This window comes from Maniola hyperantus, chromosome 13, assembly GCF_902806685.2.
Source record: "Maniola hyperantus chromosome 13, iAphHyp1.2, whole genome shotgun sequence".
In the NCBI taxonomy this organism is placed as follows: domain Eukaryota; kingdom Metazoa; phylum Arthropoda; class Insecta; order Lepidoptera; family Nymphalidae; genus Maniola; species Maniola hyperantus.
The window spans coordinates 6,108,205-6,134,108 of NC_048548.1; the positions used below are offsets into that span (position 1 = coordinate 6,108,205).

Consider the following 25,904-nt stretch of genomic DNA (forward strand, 5'->3'; position numbering starts at 1 on the left):
AAAATATTTATCCAAATTTTATTTGACCACTTTGTCGGCGTGACGCATGCCAATTTACAGATTTCTAGCACTAATAGTCTCTGAGATTAACCGAGGACGGACGGACAGACAGACGGACGGACATGGCGAGTACGCCCCACACACCCTCGCACGTCACCCGCGCTCGCCTGCACTGGATTAGCGCGAGGGCTGTACTGGTGTGCGGGGCGTTTCCTCCCCGATTGCCAATTTGACCTGTCGCGTACTATATCTATAGTCAAGACTTACAACTAGGACACTTGGTTCATATTTGTAGAGCACTATCTCTTCTATACTAATGCGTTTTTATTTTCGGACTAATACTCACACCTTACCTAAATATTAATATGTTTATACTATAGTGCTTACTTACAAGTTTTTATCACTCTATGAAGTATTAGCTAAAATATACAATTAGTTTAAACGTGTGCATTTTTACATTACAAAGTTTATTCTTTAAAAAATATTACAAAGGAAAACTGAAACTCCTATTACAATATAACTGCAATTTTCCTACGTTGGCACATTGCACCTCTCTTTAAATTTTCCTTTCAAAGAAAAAGGTTTTGTATCGACATTGTTTCATATTATGCACTAGCGGATACTCGGCATCTGCTACTGCGCTATATAAAAACCCTCTAAAACCATCTTCGCATTATTGCCTTTCTAAATAAACCAGTTTGGGGCACATCGGTTGGACAGTTTCAAAGTCTATAACAGACACAGGTAGAAGCATTTTTGTGTTTTATACATATACTATGCTTTTAACACTGACTTAGTAATACTGCTAATATAAGTAGGAAATTAGGAATAGTTCTTGCATTTCACGATAGGGACTGATTGGTCCGACATGCACGCGCGCTTACGCAATGCCCATGTATACGACGCAACCACAAGTAAAGTTCACTCGCCTTCGTGATTTGCAAGAACTGTACCTACACTGGACTTGCCATTGCTGACGTAATTAACACCATTTTGGCGCTGATAGCAGCAGTGAGTGTCATGTGAACTAAATATTAGTGATGAGATATTATCCGTCTACATACTGTCAACATGAAGATAATTTAAGTATCAATATTAATTTACGGTACGCTCGGTGGGGCACTTCAAATCAGCACAAAAATAACTGCCATTTTGTATGGCACACCTTATCTAGCATACCTATTCGTATAATGTCCGTATCTGTGGCTTTTAGCGTGTCAATAAATTTCCGAACTCAACTTCTTAGTCAATTCCATGTATTCTGGATCATCTGTAGTTGGTGTCAGATCTTCTTTGATGATTGGTCCGTGTTTCCATCCAGAAGGGTATCCAAGACGTCTAACGTCATCCCACCACTGCTGCTCCCCTTCTGTCCAGGCACAGTATATTATGTTTGTGAAAACAAGAACTGCAAAACAAACCCAAAATGCTGTCCTCCATTGTACTAAAGTCGACTGAAAATAAAGCACATATTTCAATTTTATTGTTAATTTATAGACAATTACCTACTTGATTATTTTTCGCGTAACCTATTTTCTAAAAATACCATTGTAAAACTTTGAATTTTCTGTTTAAAATGGAAACTATGTCCGTCTCCAGGATGCGAGTTATCTCTGCACTCGTCAAAAGCGGTTGAAGGAAGGGGCGGTTAAAAGATCAGACAGATAGACAAACTTTTACAATAATTATAATATTAGTGCATGTTAGATGATTAGACGCGATTCATGTGGATTTAGGTATTTAATAATTTCTCTGGAATCTTTGTATTTTCGGGATAAAAAGACTCGGTCCTATGTCCGTGTCCGGGATAAAACTATCTCTATACTAAACATCAAAATCGGATTAGAGGATGGACTATAAATAGTTAAAAGACAGACAGACAGACGGGCAAACATACTTTCATATTTATAATATCATTTATCAGTATGGATAATCTTAGGTTGGAATAGCGGTTGACATTACCTAAAATAAGACCAGTCAAGTGTGAATCGGTCACGCATACGAAGGTTTTCGTACCATATTAAAGACATTATAATTTTTTTTTTAATTTGCATGTCGGCCATTTTGAAATTTTTATTATTTGTTGTTCTAGCGGCAATAGATATAGACACTGAAAATTTCAGTTATCTTTGAATGAAGCTTGCTAGCAGGCAGACGGACGAACAACGGAGGCTTCGAAATAGGGTCTCGTTGGCACCGTTCGGGAACGGAACCCTAACAATACAACACATTAGGATAATGGACTTACTTATAGCAGAAAAATAATATAAAAGGAAAGAAAAACAAGTTCGTAAATCGTCGGCTGTGTTTATTGCACTAATATACCACGCAGCTTGCGATAGTGCAATAAACAGAGGCAAAGTGTAATTGGTTCGCGTGACAAACTTTGGTTACTCACAACTCTTTATTTACTTTTTTTATTTACTAAATGGTTACATGATTATTTACTAAAGGTTAAAATGTTTATGTGGGTTCTTTTGTCGATAAGATAATAAAGGAACTCCTTTTTAATTATAAATTTATCCAAGTAACAAAATATTATGAAAGCTTAACAACATATTTTTTTATCATCATCTTGATCAACCCCATCGCTGGCCCACTCCTTAGAATGGAGTCTCATATCAGAATGAGAAGGGTTTATGCCATAGTCCACCCCACAGCACGCTGGCTCAGTGCGGATTGGCAGATTTAAATCAGAGAGCGGTAATGGCTTACTATTCGGGAGGTCGGGGGTTCGATCCCGGGCACGCATCTCTACATTTTCGCTGTTAGATATGTTCCTTTTAAGCAACTTAATATCACTTGCTTTCACGGTAAATGAAATCTCCATGCCTGAGAGTAATTTTTATTTAAAATTCTATGAGCTGTACTCACCCATTACCTATTATCGTGTAAAAATAATATAATATATTTGCCGTTTTCAAGCTGTGATAGCCTAGTGGTTAGGACATCCGCCTCCTAATCGGAGGTCAAGGGTTCGATCCCGGGCATGCACCTCTAACTTTTCGGAATTAAGTAATTAAATATCACTTGCTTTAACAGTGAAGGAAAACATTGTGAGGAAACCTGCATGCCTGAGAGTTCTCCATAATGTTCTCCAAGATGTGTGAAGTCTGCCAATCCGCACTTGGCCAGCGTGGTAGACTATAGCCAACTCACTCTAAGAGGAGACTCGTGCTCATGATTTGCTGTTTTTAGATTGCTTTATGCAGTATCAACAAGATTTTCTTTTGCACCTTATTTTTATATCGGATAGGCATAGACCTACCTATGCAGAAATAATTTAAAATTTTTTTTTTATTCAGATACAAGTTAGCCCTTGACTGCAATCTCACCTGGTGGTAAGTGATGATGCAGTCTAAGATGATAGCGGGCTAACCTGGAAGGGGTATGGCAGTTTTTATTAAACCCATACCCCTTTGGTTTCTACACGGCATCGTACCGGAACGCTAAATCGCGTGGTAACTAGCCACTGCCGAAGCCTTCCACCAGACCAGACCAGAAATTTAGAAATTATAAAATTCCAAACCCCTGCCAGGAATCGAACCCGGGACCTCGCACTATTAAGACCACAGCGCTCACCACTGCGCCAGGGAGGTCGTCAATTTACCTATATAGAATGTAGATAAGTCTGTTATAAAATATTTAATAGCTACGTCATGTTTCACTTACATCAGGTGTTAGCAGTCCTATTAAATAGGGTGTTATAATGCCTGCGAAAGTAGATGTAGTATTCACAAATGATGTCAAGGAACCGGCATAGTTAGGCGCCAGATCTAAAGTATTTATCTGGAATAAAAATGTATTATTATAATACCTAAATAATACTAATACTAATATTCTTCGATTTATAAAAAAATATTCAAGGAACCACAAACTTAATTCGCTATACTTAATCCGCCAAAATAGACAAATTTGTATGCTACAAAGTGCAGGATTTGATACGCACCACCCGCCTTCCCACTACTAAAGAAGCAACACAACCAACACAGAACATCAAACAAATCTTCTAGAAAAGATTTAACGTACGATCACGTTTGACTCCGATACCGGATTAAAGCTTGTGGTTCCTTTTATATCATGGCCTCCCGTGAAGTAACGCCTGCTTCTATCCAACATTGCAAAGAAATAGTTTAAAAGACAAATATCTTTTACAATAATTACATATTTACTTGACTAGGTATAATGTTGATGAGTACCTTCATCCCACAGTAAAATCCGCCCATGAGCCCCATTGATAAAATAAAATAAACAATTGCCGCATTTCGATTGCATCCAGCGTATGATGCTAAAATAATGCACACCCCTGGGCCAGTTGTAGCTGAAAATAAAGGTGTTACATTTTTCAAGAGAAACCAAAACAAAAGAAGCAACCATAAACGGAAAACTCATAAAGGTCCGAACGCATTTGCGTTGCGACGAGCGACGCGACGCGGCGCCTTGCACCATACTAAACTCGTATAAACTAATAACGTCAGTTTTAATATACGCAAAACCTGAAAGTAGTTTGTTTAGAGTCACTAACAGAATCGATTGCAATCATTTTTACAAGGTGTTATATTTTGACCAGAAAATACTTTAAAATCCTGCAAGTTTAGACACCTAGTTGAATGACCGCATGCACCAGCTGATTCGAGCCACGCAAGCGGGAGTGCGCACGATCGACGCTAGCCGTCCCGTTCACTCACAGCTGCTCGCTTGGGGTGACCATGTTTTCTCGATGACAACGACTCAACACAACAAGCTTATAACTTCGTAAATTTTCATTAAACATTTTTGTTTTTTTTTACATAATATAAATATTCTTTATGTAAAAATATTCGACACGTGTTTCGGTTTTTACGTTAACTAAAACTAACGTTGTATTTACCGTGCCGTGTCACTCAATACGCTTTGCTCCATACAAACTCATATAAACTACATTTATCGAGCTGCGCAGCTCAAGTGCGTTGGGACCTTAAAGGTTTATTAAATCTGTACCTACCAATGGTCGTATAAATCATTCGTCCGGTTTTAATACTGTGCCATCCATTTTTAATACACCAATCACTTATCATTCCAAAAATGAACGAACAAGTTGTCATGGCTATATATGGCAATCCCGTAAGGATACCAGTAGTTGTAATATTAAATCTTAAAACATCGTGCGAGTACTTAGGCAGATCTGATATCATAGTGTAGAGACCCCAATCGTGGCCCACCTGAATATAAAAATGTAATTTTATAAAATAAAATCATTTTAATTTTATAAGTCTATAAAGGAAAAGCTGACTGACTGACTGACTGACTGATCTATCGACGCACAGCTCAAATCACTGGACGGATCAGGCTGAAAGCTATTATGACATAGAGCGGATGAAGGAAGAAAGGATTATTGAAAATTCAATCCCTAAGGGAGGTAAAATAGGAATTTGAAATTTGTGTAGTCCACGCGGATGAAGTCGCGAGTATAAGTTAGTTATTAAATAATTTTCTGTCACTTGGTATAATACTGTACCTACCTTTATATTTATGAACTCAGAATTTTCTCCTTCTTACATATTTTGACATCCCACACGATTGCAAAGATAATACCCGCTATATTGATTATCCATACTCAGTACTAATATTATAAATGCGAAAGTGTGCCTATCTGTCTGTCTGTCTGCCTATCTGCTTGCTTTTCACGGCCCAACAGTTTAATCGATTTTGATGAAACTTGGCACAAAGTTAGCTTACACCTTTTATCCCGGAAAATTAAAGAGTTCCTACGGGACTCTTACAAAACCTAAATCCACGCGGGCGAAGTCGAGGGCATCATCTAGTGTTCTTATAAATTATTCTTATAAATTATTATATAATTTATTTTAATCCTATTCTTATTGTATCTTTAATATTTACCATTTTATTGTACCTAAAATTATATTTGCAATACAATTTTACACCAAACAAATATTGATTTTTTACCTTAGAATCTAAAATTTAATTTAATTTTATATTTGAACTTTGTAATAATATGGGTACAATTTGCCTGAAATAAATAACATTATTATTATTAATACCCTGACAGGGTCTCATGTATTTAGCTTTTAGCTTTAAGCACCCACCATCAATAAATGTAAATGTACATGAAAGCAAATAAATAAATCTGAATCTGAATCTGAATCTAAAATGTAGCAATGTCACCCGGATCATAATAACGAATCGATCGACACTTCATTCATCATAATCAGCTCACTGTTTTACATACAACATACATACCTCATACGTAAATACATATTATAAAGACTGCTAAAATCATAACTTTGCCGTAGTGGGTTAAAAATTGATAAGAAAAGTATCAAGATTGTCAAGTTTTACTAACATTAGCGGCAAGTAAAGCCCATGCAGGTGGTGATCTCAAAATTGCCTTCCAAGGCACCGGATCTTTCTTTATGTTGCTTTTAGCTTTATCAACACTTTTATTCAGATAATCCAATTCCTTCTTAGAAATGTACGGATGTGAGTTGGGTTCACTGAAGCACAAAACGCTCTGAAATAAACCTTAGGTATAGATAAGTCTGACGTTGAATGTTTGAAAGACTACGGAATCCTTTGTGTGTGTACAACTCCAAACTTTTTTCAATCAAGGAAACTATCTAAACATATAAAACGAAAAGGTGACTGACTGATATACTGACTGATCTATCAACGCACAGCTCAAACTACTGACCGATCGGGCTGAAATTTGGCACACAGCTTTGGCACAGCTTAGCTATTATGACGAGACTTCCGCTAAGAAAGTATTTTTGAATATTCAACGCCCAAGGGAGTAAAATAGAGGGTTTGAAATTTTTGTAGTCCACGTGGATGAAGTCGCGGGCACAAGCTAGTTGTTTTAAAAATCTTTATTTTTAAAGAAATCTTGATAAAAACTTACCCAGAAAATGAACCATAGCACACCACAACCTCCAAAGAAATAAAATACATAAGCCCAGTCTCTACCACCATCTAATATGAGGCCAGACAATAATGGGCCCAAAACGTTACCCAATTGACCACCTCCGAAAAGGATTGCTGATATAAGGGCTCTCTCTTGAGTTGGACACCATCGCGCCATCATATTCATAAGACTGGGCATTGCGGGGCCCTGTCAAAAAAGTTGTATGTTCAATATATTTTTATATATTATTATTATAGGTATTGATAAAAAGGAAAGGGAAGAAGTTCTTACCTCGCTCATACCCTCAAGAACCCTAAGAATAAAAAGCCAAGTTACGCCTCCAGTTCTAATGGTAAAAGGAGTCAGAAATGTGAACAGAGCAGTGCTTAGTAGTGCAACGCCTAGAACCCACTTGCCACCGTATCTTTCTGCTAAGAAACCTCCCAAAACTTGCGTTGTCACATATCCATAGTAAAAACCACTTAAAAGAAAACCTTGAGTTTCTTCATCCCAGTCATAAATAGCATACTGCAAATATATTAAGTAATTATAAGTTGAATATAAAACTATTCAATTAATATTTATTTATCTGGCTTCATAATCGTCTTTTAAATTTTATTGTTTCTATACTCACCGGCTTAGTGTTATTGTTTACAATACCAAGCATTTCATCACTAGGACATGCATCAGGATCAATGTGATCTGTTAAATTCTTAGTTCGATTCACCATTTGAGTTATTGCTATATTCAAACTCACACGCATTGTGAACGCATTGCTTATCCCGAGCAATCCTATGATAGCAAATACGTACCGTTGTGGAATCAGGCAGGCTAGAAAGGAGTTTTAAGTATTTAACTTTTTCCAAAAATAGACTACTCTATTGGTTACGATTTTTTTAAATGATACTAGCAGCTACTAATTATAAACCTCCCCGAAACTATTTGAAGCTGTAGATACCTATTTCAGTCAATCTTCGATAATATCATGTCTTTACCTAAGGCCATGATAGGCATCAATTTATTTGACTACTCATCAAACTCATTTAGGTATTTTACGTATCTACTTCATCATCAACATAACCATCAACCGATAGACATTCACTGCTGGAATAAAGTCTCGTGGAGAAACTTCCACGCGCCGCCTCAATCCTGCGGTTCCCTGCGATTCGTTCAATTTCGTCCGTCCACCAGCCACGTCGTGTTTTCCAACGCTGCGCTTTCCGGTGAGAGGTCACCTTAGGACCGAATACTTTCTATCTAGTTTGTCTATTTGCCCTGTCCATTGCCACTTTAGCTTCACAATTCCCATTACCGCAAATATCTACTTACATGCACGTAAAATCCTCACAAGTGTCCTTTCTTTTTTTATTGGTTCTTTAAGTATGTGAATTGGTATAAGATTTTCATGTTTAACCACTCTCATAGCTTCCATGCTTGACTGCAACTATAACTTGAATCCAAAAATATATTATTTTTCGATAGATATTTTAAACAGTTGACTTTTTATCGTGTTAAATTTAGTATCAGAATATGCTCTACATTTCCTGAATTAAGATCTACCACCAGACACGAACACTAAATACCTACTTAGTATCAAATATGTCTAAGTATGTGTGCCAAGATGTTCTAGATAATTATCACTTTCAATTATCATTTATGTAATTATTTATATTAAAGTTTGTGTACCTGACTGTCAATCAAATTAAGAAAACAGAGGCACTGTGAGTTCGTGAAGACAAATTTGTTATATTTTGTTGCTATCAATTTTGTAAATTCAGTTGCTAGATTTACATTAGGTGTTTCCGCCGCCTCATCCTTTTCTTTCACTTTAATAATGGTTCATAATATTTCTGTTTCTTCTTAAAGTGACAAGATTTTATTTCATGATCTTACCCTAGAGATTTACATTTTTTAACCGCGTCATCCGTCTCAGCACCAAAACGATATATTATGTTTTTCCTATTATTACTATGAAAGGTTGTTGTAAGAAGAACCAAGGTGGAAGAGTAAAGATGACCCACAGTTGAAATGAAATAATAACAAAATAAAATATAATATTATTTATTATTAAGAGTATTTACATAAATCCACAGATCTAACTAATGCTAGGTAAAAGAACGATATGTAAAATTTATGAACTGGGTGGTTTTTCAATGTCCTTAAATATAATAATTAATTACTTTAGCAGTATAACTATACTATGGCTCAAATACACCAATGAATCATCACTGACTAGCTTAATAGTTCATGTTAAAAACTCCTAACCTGTCGTTGATAACGACGAGTAATGTGTTATTTTCTATTTCTATTTTTTTACAAATTCAGTAGTAAAAGTGTTATGAAGAAATACAATATTACAATTTCAAGTAATGTATCGGTTTTGTTCAAAGATATTTTAAACAAGATTAAATTTGTTTTATCGGTAAGGGAAATAATCAATTTCATTACTTGATTTAATTACTTATATGAATTAGCATCGTTATTATCCCTATAAAGTTTCTAGCTGATTAACTTTGTCTTTCTTCTGTGCTACTTGAGCTCAATTTACTTTTGTTAAGTCACAAGGTTAATTATATAAGTCTTCAGATTCCTTTTTGCCGTTTAGTTGTACAGTTTCTGGTTGTTCAGCGTTCTCATCACGGAGAAGGGAGCCATGTTTCCAGTCTGGTGGGTAGCCTAACTTTCTTACGTCGTCCCACCACTGTTGTTCACCATCGGCCCATATGCAGTATATTATGTTTGTACCGACTAGTACTGCGAAGCAAACCCAGAAGGCTATCCGCCATTGCGCAAGAGTTGACTGAAAGAAAGAATATAATCATTAATTTATGTTTAAGTTGTGCTGCTAGCTTTTCACGGCCTAACCGTACAACCAATTTTGATGAAATTTGGTACAGAGTTAGCTTATGTCCCGGGGAATACGGGATTTTAAAAAACCTAAATCCACGCGAACGAAGTCGCGGGCATCATCTAGTATAAAATAATCTAAAAATTCAGACCAATAATGACTAATCTGGAAACCATTCGGATACCAAATATACTTATAATAATATACCTAAGAGCGACATATGTGACTCTTTATAAAATCAATAAAATATAAGATGAAATTGAGGTAGGTTGGTACGTACAGAATCCAATAAAATTTTCGCAGAAGTTACTATTTTTAGAAAACAATATGAGATACTTACGTCAGGTGTTAACAGCCCAATAAGGTACGGAGTGATAATGCCGGCGAATGTGGAAGTTGTATTGACGAGCGAGGTGAGAGAGCCGGCGTAGTTGGGCGCGAGGTCCAACGCGTTCACCTACGCAAATAAGTAGTAGGTTTAGTATGAGATTTTATGTCACCAGACATCAACGTTAATAGAAATAGTTTTTTTTACTCAAACAAGCTTTTACTTCGTAATAAACGACTACTTTTGAATCGTCAAATGCACCTACCACTGGTACCTTTTGTATCAAGAAAAGCCAGCAAGTAACTCGGCGATTGCTCTTTTCAAAAGTTTGATTTGAAGAAGAGAAAGATTCATATCACACAATCTTTGATTGTGTAATACTTTTAGAAAGTCGAAACACAATACCGTCAGAGTAAAATGGACCTAAAGTCAAAACCGATTCTAATTTTGTAAGCGGGCTGTAGCTTAGTGGTTAGAGCGTCGGGCGCGAGCCCAGGAGACGCGGGTTCGATTCCTGCCGGTTCGCAATTTTTGATGTGTATTTAAAATTATTTAATAAATAAAATAATAATAAATAAAATAAATAAATAAACTTGAGCTTTAAACCATGTCTTTGAGGTCCATTTTAATATAACGCTGAAGTGTATCAACGCTCGAATACTATCAACGTTGGTGAGGTGTTAATTCTCATAATAAGCACACAGTACAGACAATAAACCGCTGCTTGACACAAATTAAACCTACGTACGTACTACGTACCTACGTATATGCACGAAAGCTTGGGCAACAAGTGATGTGGCGTGAACATAAATAAGACAATAACAAATCCATCCGAAGGTTACTAAATCTTCTTTATATAAAAATAAATGTTTGTCGCATCTTTTTCCAGGAAGATTTCTGACATAGTATCGCAGAGTCGCATTGCAACGCATATATCAGCTACGCGATTGCGGAAGATTGACAGCTACAATGTCACGATCGCAATAACCTCTGCTTGGTTGACGCTCGCTCACTATTGGCTACAATGCATTGTTGCAACAAGAAACGCACAAATTCAGCCAATCAGAACAATTGAGATTGTAATAATGATTGATGCAGGTTTTAGACAATCGCCCTACAGGCATTAGCTCTAGTAACTAATACAAAAATATAGGTATAAGGCCAGTACTGGGTACTTACCCCTTCTTTCAGATTTTTAAATTATAATGAAAATGATAAATAAATATAAATAATATTATGGATTTATTGCACCCAACACAAGAAAACAAAATAAAAACACAAGGATCTTAAGCTAATAGCTGTAGTATGCAAAGGCGGCCTTATCGCTTTAGCGATAAACATTTAAGCAAAAAATGCACTTTTCTGTGTTACCTACTGTCATAGTTGTTCGCTCCATTAACAAACCAATCTTTTTAAAAAAATGAGATAAAAATATTACAATACCTTCATTCCACTGTAAAATCCACCCATAAGTGCCATGGAGACGATGAAGTACACCATGGCTGCCGTACGATCACACCCTGAGTACGATGCTAGGATGATGCAGATAGCTGGACCAGTTGCAGCTGGAGAGAAAATAAATTGGTCCATCATCAGGCAAAATCGAACACAAAATTTTTTCAAACTGGATTCGCCTTTGACCATGGGGACTACCACCGTAGGAAAAACAAGGAAAAAAAATAGGATAGGATTTTCATTAGTTTTTTTAGCACTTGACCGCAATCTAAGCTAAATAAAATTTTATTGTAAGTGACGAAGCAGCTAGATTTGCTGATTGCTCTAACATAGAAAGAAGTAGAGATTAAATAAAAAGTAGAAGAAGAGTATGTCATTTCCTCCTCTTCCTTGCGTTGCTGCCTGATTACTACTAAAGATCGTGGCTCCTTTTTGATAAAGTTAACTAATTTATGATCTTCTTCTAACGCTGCCGGTTTTCCGCCTCTTATGATAATAATATGATACTTTTCAAGTAAGGTTGTCCACTAAGCTTATGCCCGCAACTTCATCCGCGTAGACTACACAAATTTCAAACCCCTATTTCACCCCTTTAGCGGTTGAATTTTACGCTAACCCTATAATAGCTATGTGCATGCCAAATTACAGCCCGATCCGTTAAGTAGTTTGAGCTGTGCGTTGATAGATCAGTCAGTCAGTCAGTGAGTCAGTCACCTTTGCCTTTTATATATTTAGATTTAATTACTAAGTACTGATTTCACCAACGTCGAGTGACGTTTAACTGAACAATTAATTGGGCGCGATGACAGTTTTTACGGTAGTAGTAATTACGGTAAGCACAATACCTATAGTGGTATGAATGATCCTGCCAGTCTTGATTGTGTGCCAGCCTTTCTTATTGCACAAGTCACAAACGAAGCCGAACAAGAAGGAAGATAGCCACATGGCCATATAAGGCAGCGCTGTGAGGGTACCGGTGGTCGCTATATTGAATTTGAGCACGTCGTGAGAATATTTCGGCAAATCTGTCACCATTGTGTAGTAACCCCAGTCGTGGCCAACCTGAAACCCAAATGTAATTTTAAGGACAAATTGTTATTTGTTAGTGATCAACAAAGATTAATAAATATACTCCAGATTGGCAAAGTTGATACAATTGATACATTACAGAGAAAACCTCCACGACAGGTCAAGTTGGCAATTAGGGTATGAGGCGAGGGACGCTTCGCACACTAGCACGTCACCCGCGCTAGGCTGTGTGGGTGTGCGGAGCGTTCCCTCTCCAATTTTCATCTCAATCTGTCGCATACATTCAAATACTCAAGTTTTTAAAACCAGAAATTTGAGCTGTAGGTACGTATAGCTCGTGACAGGTCGACAAGGCAATCGCTGTGGGGACGCCCCGCACACCCACACAGCCCCCGCGTTACCCCCGGTAACCGCCCCCGGGGCGGGATAACGAGGATGATGTGTAGGTGTGCGGGGCGTCCCCCCGTCTCATACCCCGATTGCTATCTCAACCTGTCGCGGACTATAAACGTTTTTACTAGAACCACCGTCATTAATTAGAACACTTCATGAGGAATGTTACAAATACCTACTGATAACAATTCAATCACGCTTTGTTAGTGCTATACAAACACAATATTTAAAATACAAATATTTCTACTTACCTACGTTAAAAAAAAAAATTATTACTTAAAAATATTCGTTCTCCCATGGCAATGAAACGTTAAAGTGATAACTGATTAGCGATTACGTAAACCCGGCAATAAGCCGGTGAATTAACATAAATTTAAACCTTGCCGTCTTTGTCCATGCCCATTGTTTCGACAGCTTGGCTTTGTTTGTTACTTATCCTACCTACTTACTTGAGCTATTGAATGTAATGTATCTAGTCTACTAAGACCCGATTTTTTAATCGTCAAATAACTTTAGGAATAAATTAGAGGTTTTGACAGTTTTTAGGGTTCCGTATTTCAAAAGGAAAAACGGAACCACAAAACAAGACGCAACACAAATAACCTTATAATCGTCAACGTGCCTAACATAATATGCAGTTCTAACTTCTATAAGCTTCGGGCATAAATAGAACTTTTGCTTTGCAAAAGCGCTACAAAGCCTGTAACGAATTTTAATACACAAGTTACGCCATTGCGGTCAATGTTTAGCATATTAAATGTTAAGGCAAGCTACGACTAGACGTAGTTAGGGTTTTGTATCCTGTTTTAGTGTATAAGGCTAGGTTGACATGGGCAAACTCTTAATTCTTTGTCAGCCCTTGTATATTTCTGATGATATCCATGCAAAAATGTAACTGGCCTTACTAATAGACGTTGCTTAGAGCTTGTCAAATAGTTAGATGCACATCGATTTCGCTTTTTCTGTCATCAGTAATTTGACATTCGAAAGAAGAAGATTTAGTAGCGTTTAACTAAACAACCGTTAAATAACCTTTATTAATAAGGTAATTAAATTTCAACGCACTATACTAGAACTAAAAGTTAGAGGCATAGTGTGGCTAATTCCGTTGTACACAATCTCTAAACTAAACTAAAATGGCACGTCTAAATATATTGCTATCCCTTTCATAATGTTGCTTGCGGAAAAGGATAGCACTATTTTTAGACTTGTAAATTTAGTTTAGTTTAGAGATAGTGTACAAGAGAATCGGCCCCATTGAGGAAGGTACAAAGAGACTCCACGCATCTTTTCCAAAATGTTGCAAAGTGAACCAAAACTTGTCTCCCCTACGTACCTATACCTACATATTTTAGGAGGTACAAATTCAACAAAAAAAACTACGCGACGCGTTCTTTATCACATAAAGTAGAAAAGTGAAAGATAGTAAATAAGTACAAAGTGCGTTTTACATAGTTCTGCAAAAAACGCATCGCCTCGACTCTATCGCAATGTGTCTTGAAACTATAAAATGGTAATAAAACTGGATAGATTGGATGGATTGTCTTATTTACGACCGGAAGGTGATGTAATTTCAAAAACATAGAGCTTTGTCCTAGTTTTGAAAGATAACGAATCTAAGACTTGTTGAGAAATCAAAATGTCAAAAAATCATTATAGGTTCCATCATTAGATAAGAGTTAAAAAATGCTACAGTAAAATACAATATATTACTATCATCCATTCATGTTTTGTGATCCGGTTCAAATCAAATGTTTTATTCAAAATTGGTAATAAAATTACACTTTTTGATTTACAATATTAATTTGTAAGATAATTTTTATGCGAAATTAAAACTAAAGCTACGAGTGTTCCAAACGCTCCCAGGTCTGAGAAGAGACCACAACAAACTCAGCCGTGTATTCGTTCGATATAACCAGGTGTATCATCGACATAATGTCGCTGTGTACCTTGACCTTAAATTATTTATACGCATAAATCTGCCAACCGCACCTCGAATTGTACACAATTTACCTGTGGTTGAACAAAGGAAAATAGAGTTTATTACAATTACAATACATTTTATTATTTTAGTGGCAGAGTTTAAAATTTTGCAGTTCACTGTAGATATATTTTGTAGGTAGGTAACGTAGGTAGGTATGTAATGGAATTCGCCAAGACGTTTGTTTAACTTCTTATAAGTAGTTTTATTTAAATTATGTAAGACATGAAATAATAATGCTTAATTTGCTTAGATAACGAATAAAGTAGGTAGATAAAATATTTTTAATGACTTTATGATTTTATTCAATGAACTACTTACCGTATTTGTTCTGTTGAAAACTATTGAAATGCACAATTATATTTTTATATTCCAATGGCCAATGCCGTTTAAATTATACTTTGTACTTTGGTGATATTTACATAATTATCTTGGGCTACTCAACAAATGGCGCGGAGTTGAAACCAAGCTCGAAAGTATGGTTAACTTTATTTCCACTTCAATTATAAAGAAGGAAGAAGAAGGAAAAAGACGTGCCACACATTATACAGTTCGCGGCAGAAAGTAAGATAGCAGATTTGTAGGGCATTGTCTCTGTCGTTGAGACCACCAAAACAACACATAGGTATGAGTGACAAAGACAACGGTCTACAAAGCCGAAATGTCATTCTAAAGGTCGATGTACATTACTTTCTGCCGCGTACTATATTATAGAGTAAGTGGCCCCGGCGGGGAACCTCAAACACAAAAATGGGCTAAACTGTCCAAATAGAGGAGCGTCGGAATATAGGTCATGTCTATGTGTGGCTCGTGGATGACGTGACGTAATGGATGACGTGATTTCTAAAACTATTTCGAAGAAAATATACAAAAATTAGACTGTATACTTTGATGTAAGATTGTTTACAACCTTATTACCTATTATCTCCCAAAGCCACCATTATCCAAACAAACGTTCCTCCCAGTGTTGGGGACAATATGCAGAGAAACTTTTAGCTTTTATAAAATAACAAGGGTCTGGCACGCGCTGGCTCTTAGTCCATAATCTAGTATTAGAAAGTATAAGCACTTACAGCTGCCCACACAAGGGCCCACACTGACGCGGACCGCAATATGGCTTTCCAAGGAACTGGATCTTTGAGGGAACTGTTCTCCGCCGTTGTAACACTTTTGTTGAGGTAAGCTAGTTCTTTTTTCGATATGTATGGATGGGTGTTCGGCGTGCTGTAACAGGTGAGACTCTGGAATGTACGTAAGTAAATAAATAATTTAAAAAACTTAATTAGAATAAACGCTATTTTTATATCATTACCTACTAGAATAAAATTATTAATTACTGGGTCAGAAAAAAACAATAGGTTTAGGTAGGCTCTGTATAGCTACATAGTTACAAAAACTTGCTAGTGTCTTGTCTACACTAATATTACTCGTATATTAGGCGAAAGTATATGTTTGTTACTCTTTCAGGCAAAAACTACGGGATGTATTTGACTAAAATTTGGAATGGAGACAGAGTAGAGTATACCCTGGATTAACACATAGGTTCCTTTTAGGAACCGTGAAATAAAAATATGTATCTAAAATTATGTAATTTGACTATCAGTCTATACGCTTGCGGTTATACCTACTTACCCACAATAAAAACCACACAAGGCCGAATCCACCGAAGAAATAGAATACATTAGCCCAGTCTCTGCCATCGGCAAGTAGTATGCCAGACATATAGGAACCAAAGATATTGCCTATTTGAGCTCCACCGAAGACTAGCGCTCCTTGGAAGGATCTCTCATGCGGTGGCACCCATCTTGCTAACATGATCATGAGTGCTGGCATTGTAGGACCCTGTGAATAGAGTTATTTTATTTTGTATTGTTTTCTCTCTCCCACACATTTTAACAACGTAGCGGTGTCAGATAATCAGCTAGTAATCGGATTAGGCTTCGAATACGATACCGCTTAGAAACCGATTAAGTTTGTAAAAAGTGTGAATGTAACGGATATTATGGCATAAAAGTAGGTATATTATACACTTGTACTAATGAAAACACCTTGATTAAATATGTAGACAGTAATAATCATAATAATATTATGTTATCTTTACTTATAAAAAACATTTCCTGAGAGACTGACGCACAGCCAAAGCAGCTAGCCTGGGGTTAGAAACTTGAAATATTGAGTAGGTTTTCTTCATGATGTTGTTTTTAAAAATTACACCCCTAAATGGGTTCAATAAGGGATGACACGTTTCATGAAATTTGGTTATTGGGCTTTTGGTTAAAAATGAAGAAATACGTGTTTCACGATTTTCGGGACTTCCACCCGTAGGATAAAAGAGGGTAGTATTTTATATGAAAATCAGGCATTTTGAAATTATATGTTTTTGAAAAATAAAAGCTGAAATGCGTCTCGTTTTTGCGTAAGTAAGTAATCCGTATCTGCTAGGCGATATTATCATGCTAAAATACTATTAAATACTGTATCGTTCCTTCATTTTCACTGCATCGTATAATGGTGTATTATTTTCTAGAGAATACGATCATTACCTCGCCCATCCCTTGTAGAACTCGAAGTATGAACAGCCATACGGCACCACCGCCTCTTATAACAATTGGTGTAAGGAACGTGAATAGGGCAGTGCTAAGTAAACCAACTCCCAGAGTCCATTTACCTCCGAACTTCTCTGCCAAATAACCACCGGGCACTTGGGTTGCTGCATATCCATAGTAGAAACCACTGAGTATAAGGCCTTGTGTTTTCTCATCCCAGTCAAAGATCGCGTACTAAAAACCAAAATATAAATTATATCATTGCGTGTGTACTAATCTAAGCTGCCTACAGATAATAGGTTTATGTTCAACTAAGTATAGAAAAATTACCAGAAATGATTTTCTCAATTACTTTCCGTAAGTCATTATATCATCATCATCCCAACCCATCGCCAGCCCGCTATTCAGAACAGCTCCTCTCAGAATGAGAAAGTTTTGGCCATAGTCCACCTGACCCATAACGGATTGGCAGACTTCACTCGCCTTTGAAATCAGTATGGAGAACTCTCAGGCAGGTTTCTTCAAAATGTTTTCCTTCACCGTTATAGCAACTTAATAAGTAAGTAATTAATAAGTTCACTAAAAGTAACCCACTCGGTAAAGTTAGGTGCTCTGGACAAAATTGCGAAGCTTTATGGTGGGCAATCATAATAATATTATAATGTTTCTGTAGGATAAGAACTACCAAGAACAGTTGGATTACATAATTTAAAAGTTTTAATATAGTGAACAGACAAATTAAGTTTAAATTTATGTTTTCACTAATATTAATATTCTTCTAACATATTTATAATGCCTACACAATGCTATTTGTGCAATCTAGCAAAATGTAAATTGAACATGATATTATATTATATTGTATCCGCAAACAGAATCGTTATTCGATAGTGGACGATGTCTTGCGGCACGTAACTTTATAACGAGTACCTACTGATTGTTGCAAGAAAAAAAATCAGAATCTAAAAATAGGTCATACATCCGTTAAAAAGGATTTTTGAAAATTCAACCCCTAAGGGCGTAATAGGGGTTTAAAATTTGTGTAGTCCACGCGGAATAAGTCGCGGGAATAAGCTAGTATGATAAAAAAAGAAAAGTCCTGACTCCTCACTCATTTCCTAACTAACTCATCAATGCCCAGTCAATTTTTTAGGTCCAATGCCCTTGGACCTAAAAAATTGAAATTTTGCACAGAGGTTCCCTATAAAGGGTATAAACCAGAACGCTAACAAAACGAAGACAGGTGATGGTTCTGATGATTACTGATATGATACCACAAAAAAGACGCGAAAAAAAAAATGGAAAAATTATCCTATATTTTGTTCACGATATACCTATTGCAAATAAAACATCTGCCTGACGCTAGAGATAAACGAACGTTGCGTAAGTAGGCCACTCGGAGTCAATGCCACGTCGTACGTGGGGCATTGACCCCAGTTTTGCATTTTTGTATTGCAGACACCAATTGACGCTATATACATCGCGGGTTTGAAAAATGCTAAATCACTAAAACTACAAAACGAGGCAAATGGTTATTGGTATTGGACTGTGTTAGTATAATATAACAATAAATAACGCTTAGTTTTTGTCGACAAAGAATAAGGCCGAATTTATTGAATTTGGGACAAGGAAAGAGTGAAGCCGCGGGCGGCTGTTAGTTAAATATTACCTAATAAATAAGTAGTTTGTTTTTTACTTACTGGCTTATGATCTACTGCAGTGGCATTACCAGGCAAAACGTCGTCAGGGCAAGCATATGGGTCAAAATGTTCATCCCCAGTCTTAGTTCGGTTCACCATCTGCGTTATGGCTAAATTGAGACAAACTCTCATCGTATACGCATTGCAGACTCCGAGGAGTCCCATTACTCCTAATATATAGCGTTGGGGTATAAAACAACCTGAAAAGATAAACTGACTTGTTATCATACAATAATAAATTGATGATTTCTATGGGGTAACTGTAGGTAACTGGACAGTAGCCAAAACTAGGAAATATAAAGTATCATAATGGATAAAATCAGTACCCTTATTATAAATGCGAAAGTGTGTTTGTTTGTTGGTTTATTGGTTTCTTGGTTTGTTGGCTTGTCCTTCAATCACTTCGCAACGGTGCAACGGATTGACGTGATTTTTTGCATGGGTATAGATAAAGACCTGGAGAGTTAATTATAAAATCCAGATTTCTTCATATAATTTGTGTTTTTAAACATGACTAATCTAATGGCTCATTCACACACATCCGTGATCCGTCATTAAAGATTCGTTATTAATAACGATTCGTTAAAGACGTAGATTTTCACATTTAGGTACAGAACAAATCGTGATATAAGTAAATTTATCAAAGCGAGTCACTGACGTTTCATGATAAGTAACGATTTTTTGGACACGAATAGATGTTCACACATGAGCCAAATCGTGATTTCACAAAAAGACACTGCAGAGTGCATCCGATTGTCACTAAAAGTCCACCTCGTAAACACTAAAGGACGAAACATAAAAAAACCAGCCGTCAAAAAACGAATCATTTTCCACATGGCTACAAGACGATTCGTCGTAATGATTCAACATTACTTATTCGTATTTTGACAGTGCCTATTCGTAATTTTTCACGTGAGCTTATGAATATGGCCATAAGAGTTTATGTGCCATTGTAAAATAATAAGGAGTGGAAACAGTTCAGATTTCCAGTTCACTCTTTGACTGTTGAGTTATTGAGGTTTATGGGTCCCATTATTATTGCCACCAGTGTGTACCTAGCCATACACGGACTGCTCGAACGGTTAGCCAGTGATCAACATACACGGACCGCTCTTGTAGTCAGAGTCAACAGCTTGAAGCTGCCATCGAGCAACCGCCCGAAGCAGTTGCAACTGCTTGAGCGGTTTGTGTAAGTACGTACGTAGAAGTCTGTAGTTCAGTATGCAGTCGCAGCTTGAAGCAGTCCATTCTGACTGCTTCAAGCTGTCCGTGTATGGCCGGTCTAAGTCGAGGTTAAGTTTTGAGGACATCATCTTTTCATCGTCTTTTATTTTTCACCTTGATTAGATAAAATGAATTATAGACAAGGTCAACATAGCTATTTGATAATTATTTACCGTATAGATAATAATCTAATCTAGGTAACATTTACAGATAGGTACAATCACTAGTCACTACCCATTATTATTATTGTAAAATGCGACAGTATGTTTGTCCTTCAATCACGTCGCAACGGACCAACGGATTGACATAATTTTTTTCATGGGTAAAATATAGTTTAAACTTAAAGATCTGGCCAGTGACATAGGTTACTTTTAATCCCGGAAATTCAAAGAGTTCCCACGAGTTTTTAAAAAAACCTTTATCCACGCGGACGAAGTCGCGGTCGTTATCTAGTGTTCTTATAAAAGTGAGTGAAGTCTGGCTGGCGATGGGTTGAGATAATGATTATGTCTTAATGTTTATTAAAAATACTCTTGTTGCAAGAACAATACCATAAATTACAAAACACTTACACTAAATATTTATAATATTTCTAAATTGTTATTTTGAAAATTTTCCTTATAAGGCAATCATCAGTGTGACCGCAAGAAGCAAAATACCTACTAATCATAAAATGACTTTGCGTTAAAATGTTTTTCTCAGTATTAAACATCTAATATTATAAAGGTATACCTAATGAACTTCAACTCATATACTTTAGTTATGTAATATAATCTAAATATATAAAAGGAAAAGCTAACTGCTTGACTAACTGATCTCTCAACAGACACAGCTCAAACTACTGGACTGATCGGGCTGAAATTTGGCATGCAGATAGCTATTATGACGTAGACATCCGCCAAGAAAGGATTTTTGAAAATTCAATTCTCATTAGTAAATAAGTTTTGAAGCAATTGAAAAATATGAAAATGGAGGAAAATATATTATGGACAACGGACTATGTAGGTATAAGGGAAAATTACATAAAAAAATTTAATAGTGCTTTATTTGTATTATTTTAACGCTTTGCTAACGTATATAAACGATGTCACAAATGTCATATCGTTACGTTACGAGAAACATCTGCTAATCATCAGCAGTGTTATTTCACTTTATTTCAAATCGAAATAACAGTCTATTTCGAATCTACTTAGTCTATTGTTTGCTTTAATTAAAGGATGCACTCACAAAATTTTATTGAAAACACTAGCTTATGCTCGCGACTTCACCCCCTTAGGGGTGAAATTTTCAAAAATCCTTTCTTAGCGGATGCCTACGTCATAATAGCTATCTGCATGCTATATTTCAGCTTGATCCGTCCAGTAGTTTGAGCTGTGCGTTGATAGATCAGTCAGTCAGTCAATCCTTTTATATATTTAGATTATTATAGAAATCTCTCAAGCATGCAGGTTTCCTCACGATGTTTTTCTTCAAGCACCTGATATTGAAGTGCTTAACACGCACCTCTCTCAACTCTTTAAAGTTGTGGTGCGACATGCGTGCCGGGAGCGAAACAAGGAGCCTCCGAATAAGAGGCGAAGTCTTACCACTAGGCTATCATTACACTATAGATTAAATATGGACTATTCGAATGGTTAACCTAATATAATGAACAAGCAGGTTAACTTTTGTCTATTGTTTCTTTTAGAATATAATGGGTACTAAGTATTATTTTTGTATTGATGTTGGTCCTATTGACCTTAGAAATGTCACTTGAAGATTTCACAAAAGCTCTACCGATGAAAGAGACTCCAAAAGCTTGGAAAAATGAGTGTCTTAAGAGCCTCTTTGATATCTTGATCTCTTTTAACATTTTGTGAGTGGATTTCGGTAGACTGAAGTATTATATTATTATAACTTGTACTATATTTCAACATACAAAGAATTTGTATTTTTTACCTTCCTAGTTTTTTTACAAAATCAGAAGACATAATAAAGTAAATATCTACTAGATAATGCCAGCGACTTTGTCCGCGTGGATTTAGGTTTAAAAAATCTGTGGGAACGATTTTTCGATTTAAAAAGTAGCCTATATATCCATATCTAGCATGCAAGCTACATCTTTATACCAAATACTTTTATTATGCCCTCGATTTCACAAAAATCTCGTGGAAACTCAGTGAAAAGTATTCTATGTCCGACCCCCTGTCGCATTTCTATTACTAACTACTTTATGCTCGCGATTTTCTACACAAAATTCAAACCCCTATTTTATTTGAATTTTGAATTTACAAAAATCCTTTCTTAGCGAATGTCCACGTCATAATTGCCCAATTTTCAGCCCGTTCCGTCCAGTAGTTTGGGCTGTGTGTTGATAAATCAATCAGTCAGTCAGTCAGCTTTTCTTTATATATATTTAGATGGGTAGGTACCATTTCACATTTTTTGACTGTCAATTGTTGAATAATATGTAAGACTAGCTGATACCCGCGTGAATTTAGGATTATCAAAATCCCTCAAACAAAAACAAGCAAAAAAACTCAAGTTACCGGACGGATTGGGCTGAAACTTGGCATGCAGGTAGCTGTTATGATGTAGACATCCGCTAAGAAAGTATTTTTGTAAATTCAACCACTAAGGCGGTAAAAAAGGGGTTTGAAATTTGTGTGCTCCGTGCGGACGAAATCGCGGGCATAAGCTAGTTTTGAATTTGACTTTGACTTTGACTTTAAAATTATTTTACTCAAGATTTTTCAATCGCATAATTTTCTCTAGATATAATATGATGGTAAAAATAACTAGTGGTATAAAACTGATAATAGCCGGAACCAATGAATGTACGCGTTCCGGTATGATGCTTGTGGATGGCAACAATAGGATCTCTAACAATAGGAACTGGGTAAGTAAATAAGTACGTCCTTACGCCTGCAGTTTAATTTTTTAGGGTTCCGTACCTAAAAAGGAAAAAGGAAAGAAGGAAAAAAGGATCACTTCGTTGTCTGTCTGTGTGTATATCTGTCGGTCATGTCTGTCAAGAAACCTATTTTGAGACCATTTTGAGTGACAATCCAATCACAAACGAACCTATGTTTTCGAACTTCGATCTCTCTACTTCTCGTAGACAAGATTATATAGTTTAGTTTGCTCCCTCGTTGCATAATCACCCATCACATAATACTTTAGACCTAGTCCACCACGCTTAACAAGTGGGGATTGCAATCCCCACTTGGTAAGCGTGGTGTTACAGAACTACAGAATTTTCAGGCATGCAGGTTTCCTCATGATGTTTTTCTTCACTGTTAAAGCATGTGATCTAGTATCATTTATATAGTAAGGCAAAATTTATTATTTGAACAAATACTTACATGATCGCAAGGTGCGTGTCAAAGCAGTGTCTTTTCTTTTTGGAACCTGTGTCTTTAAACCGAGCAGGTTATGCGCCTGTACTTGATTATTTTCATCCATTTTCAAGTATCAAACTTTGGTGATTAAGATTGAAATATGTTCCTAAGTATTCCTATAAATAATAATAGGTGGGTATGTTAAAGATATTTTGAAAATTATAAAAGTAAATAATTTATGATACTAATTAAAATTTTCATAAAATAATTTGCTACATTCAGTTTATCTGCATCTGCAAATACATAATCCGGTATCTAGTGGTCATATTTCAGTTCATTTTATCTCTCTGAAATGTTTATGATAGGAAAATTTACAATTATGTTTTTAGTAGGTAAATTTATATTCATACTTTATATTATAATCATGCAAACATGATAAAACAATTAATGTATATGCCTCCAAACATAAATAACATGCCACGTCTATTGAAACTATTTATTTATAAAGATGAATTTATCAATCATTTCACATATTTATATAAATACCTTTTTAGCTGCGATGATGTAGAAATATCTAGGTAATTTTAAGTTATTGTATTGATAAACATAAATAAATTGTTCAATTAAATGTCTCTACTTGATGAATACATTGTTATTTATTTTATGTATGCAACAAATATTACATTTAAATTCAAATAGAGATCAATTATTTATCAATGTTTTCAATTTAAAATCTATAATATAAAGATTATGTTCGAGTTAACCCGGTACTTCGTAACGTTAGTAGGTATAGCTGGTTTATTATTATATTAATATAATTATATTTTTAAAATTAGCAATTTGTTCCGATTATATTTTCATAACAGGATTCACTGATAACTCAATTCCACAAGAGTCAATCGCACATTCACTTTACATTATGAAATCGACGCGACACTCATTCACAATGTTACAAGTGTGTACACAGCGATAGTGTTCTGTCATGTGTTCTCGGTCTTTATATCGTTTTATCAATAATATATTTGTGGATCGAAGCTTGCGCATACGCGTGAAGCCTGCGAGCACATGGCGAATATTGTCGTCTTAGGCCGATTACCCACGCTAAACCGACACAACTCGCTGGCCTTGGATACGACTCGTATCCACTATGAGCACCGATACTAGGTTCACTTAATCTAGTTGCAAAACGAAAACAGTTGTTAGAAATACGAGTATGTAGGCATATCATCTGCTGGAAACAGATACCCATTTAAATTTCGCTTTTGCTGAAAGGAAAAGATCAGTGGGAAAGTTTTACCGAAGAAATAGAATTGGGCTATCAGTTACAGTCAAAAACTACATCCATACTAATATTATAAATGAGAAATTGTGTCTGCTAGCTTTTCACGGCCTATCGTTTTTGGTGAAATTTGGTACAGAGATAGCCTGCATCCCAGGGTAGGACATATCACATAAGCTACTTTTATCCCGGAAAATCAAAAAGTTTCCACGGGATTGTCACAAAACCGAAGAAGTCGCGGACATCATAATATTATATAGTATGTCCAGAGATCTTGCATCTCGGTGACGAAAATAGGCTACTTTTTATCCTGGAAAATCAAAGAGTTCCACAGGACTTTTAAAAAACTGAAACCAACGTGGACGAAATCGCGTACCTCATCTAGTTTATAATAACTGGCACTTATATCAGGCATATTCGTATATTTGTTAGACTTGATATTTTACCTCGGTAAATAAAATACAATAATACTATAGTCGTATTACCGTATGTAAAGAAGGACGTGTAAAGTAAATAAGAGGCTATTTGCGTAAAAGGCCAACCGCCAACCGGCTCTGTAATAGCCCCGCTTAAGCTTCGTATGAAGAACTTAATTTTGCGGTCCTTTGTAAGCATTGGACTCTATATTGGAAACAAATGAGAGGCTTTGATTGCTTTGCTACTAGACCATATTTTCATTCAGTCATTGAACTAAAATCCCGAAATTGTGCCCAGAAAAATTGGGTCTTTTTATGTTTATGTGTATGAATTATGATATGGCTCAAAACTAGTTAGTCCCCGACTGAATGGACTGACAACCTCAAACGAGTCGCAGGGAACCGCTTGATTTAGGCTATTCAAGACCACGCCACAAGGAAGTCCCTATAAAAGTCCTATGTCAAAAAGTAGACCTCTCGACGACGA

The 25,904-nt window shown here is 36.1% G+C and overlaps 2 protein-coding genes across 2 annotated transcripts; both read right to left on the reverse strand.

Moving 5' to 3' along the window:
* Nucleotides 1–1,217: 1,217 nt before the first annotated feature.
* Nucleotides 1,218–8,363, reverse strand: LOC117987385 (putative inorganic phosphate cotransporter). Its single transcript, XM_034974389.2, has 9 exons — nucleotides 8,231–8,363; nucleotides 7,536–7,732; nucleotides 7,193–7,429; nucleotides 6,899–7,108; nucleotides 6,344–6,511; nucleotides 4,985–5,201; nucleotides 4,200–4,321; nucleotides 3,673–3,789; nucleotides 1,218–1,454 (listed from the first exon to the last, which is right to left on the reverse strand). Exons 1-9 carry the CDS (start codon nucleotides 8,331–8,333, stop codon nucleotides 1,218–1,220), a joined length of 1,608 nt encoding a protein of 535 aa, XP_034830280.1. The 5' UTR covers nucleotides 8,334–8,363.
* A 583-nt stretch (nucleotides 8,364–8,946) lies between these two features.
* Nucleotides 8,947–24,806, reverse strand: LOC117987386 (putative inorganic phosphate cotransporter). Its single transcript, XM_034974390.2, has 10 exons — nucleotides 24,269–24,806; nucleotides 23,747–23,898; nucleotides 19,179–19,378; nucleotides 17,479–17,715; nucleotides 16,568–16,777; nucleotides 16,009–16,176; nucleotides 12,378–12,594; nucleotides 11,521–11,642; nucleotides 10,090–10,206; nucleotides 8,947–9,701 (listed from the first exon to the last, which is right to left on the reverse strand). Exons 2-10 carry the CDS (start codon nucleotides 23,844–23,846, stop codon nucleotides 9,468–9,470), a joined length of 1,605 nt encoding a protein of 534 aa, XP_034830281.1. The 5' UTR covers nucleotides 23,847–23,898; nucleotides 24,269–24,806; the 3' UTR covers nucleotides 8,947–9,467.
* Between the last annotated feature and the right edge of the window lie 1,098 nt (nucleotides 24,807–25,904).

Coding starts and splice junctions, on each gene's coding strand:
- LOC117987385 (XM_034974389.2), bottom strand. CDS start 8,333: ATGGAAGCTATGAGAGTGGTTAAACATGAAAATCTTATACCAATTCAC. Junction 7,430..7,535: donor TAAACAATAACACTAAGCCG/GTGAGTATAGAA, acceptor ATATATTTGCAG/TATGCTATTTATGACTGGGA. Junction 3,790..4,199: donor GATTTTACTGTGGGATGAAG/GTACTCATCAAC, acceptor TTTTTATTCCAG/ATAAATACTTTAGATCTGGC.
- LOC117987386 (XM_034974390.2), bottom strand. CDS start 23,846: ATGGATGAAAATAATCAAGTACAGGCGCATAACCTGCTCGGTTTAAAG. Junction 11,643..12,377: donor GATCATTCATACCACTATAG/GTATTGTGCTTA, acceptor TTTTCTCTCCAG/CTGCAACTGGTCCAGCTATC. Junction 10,207..11,520: donor GATTTTACAGTGGAATGAAG/GTATTGTAATAT, acceptor TTATTTGCGTAG/GTGAACGCGTTGGACCTCGC.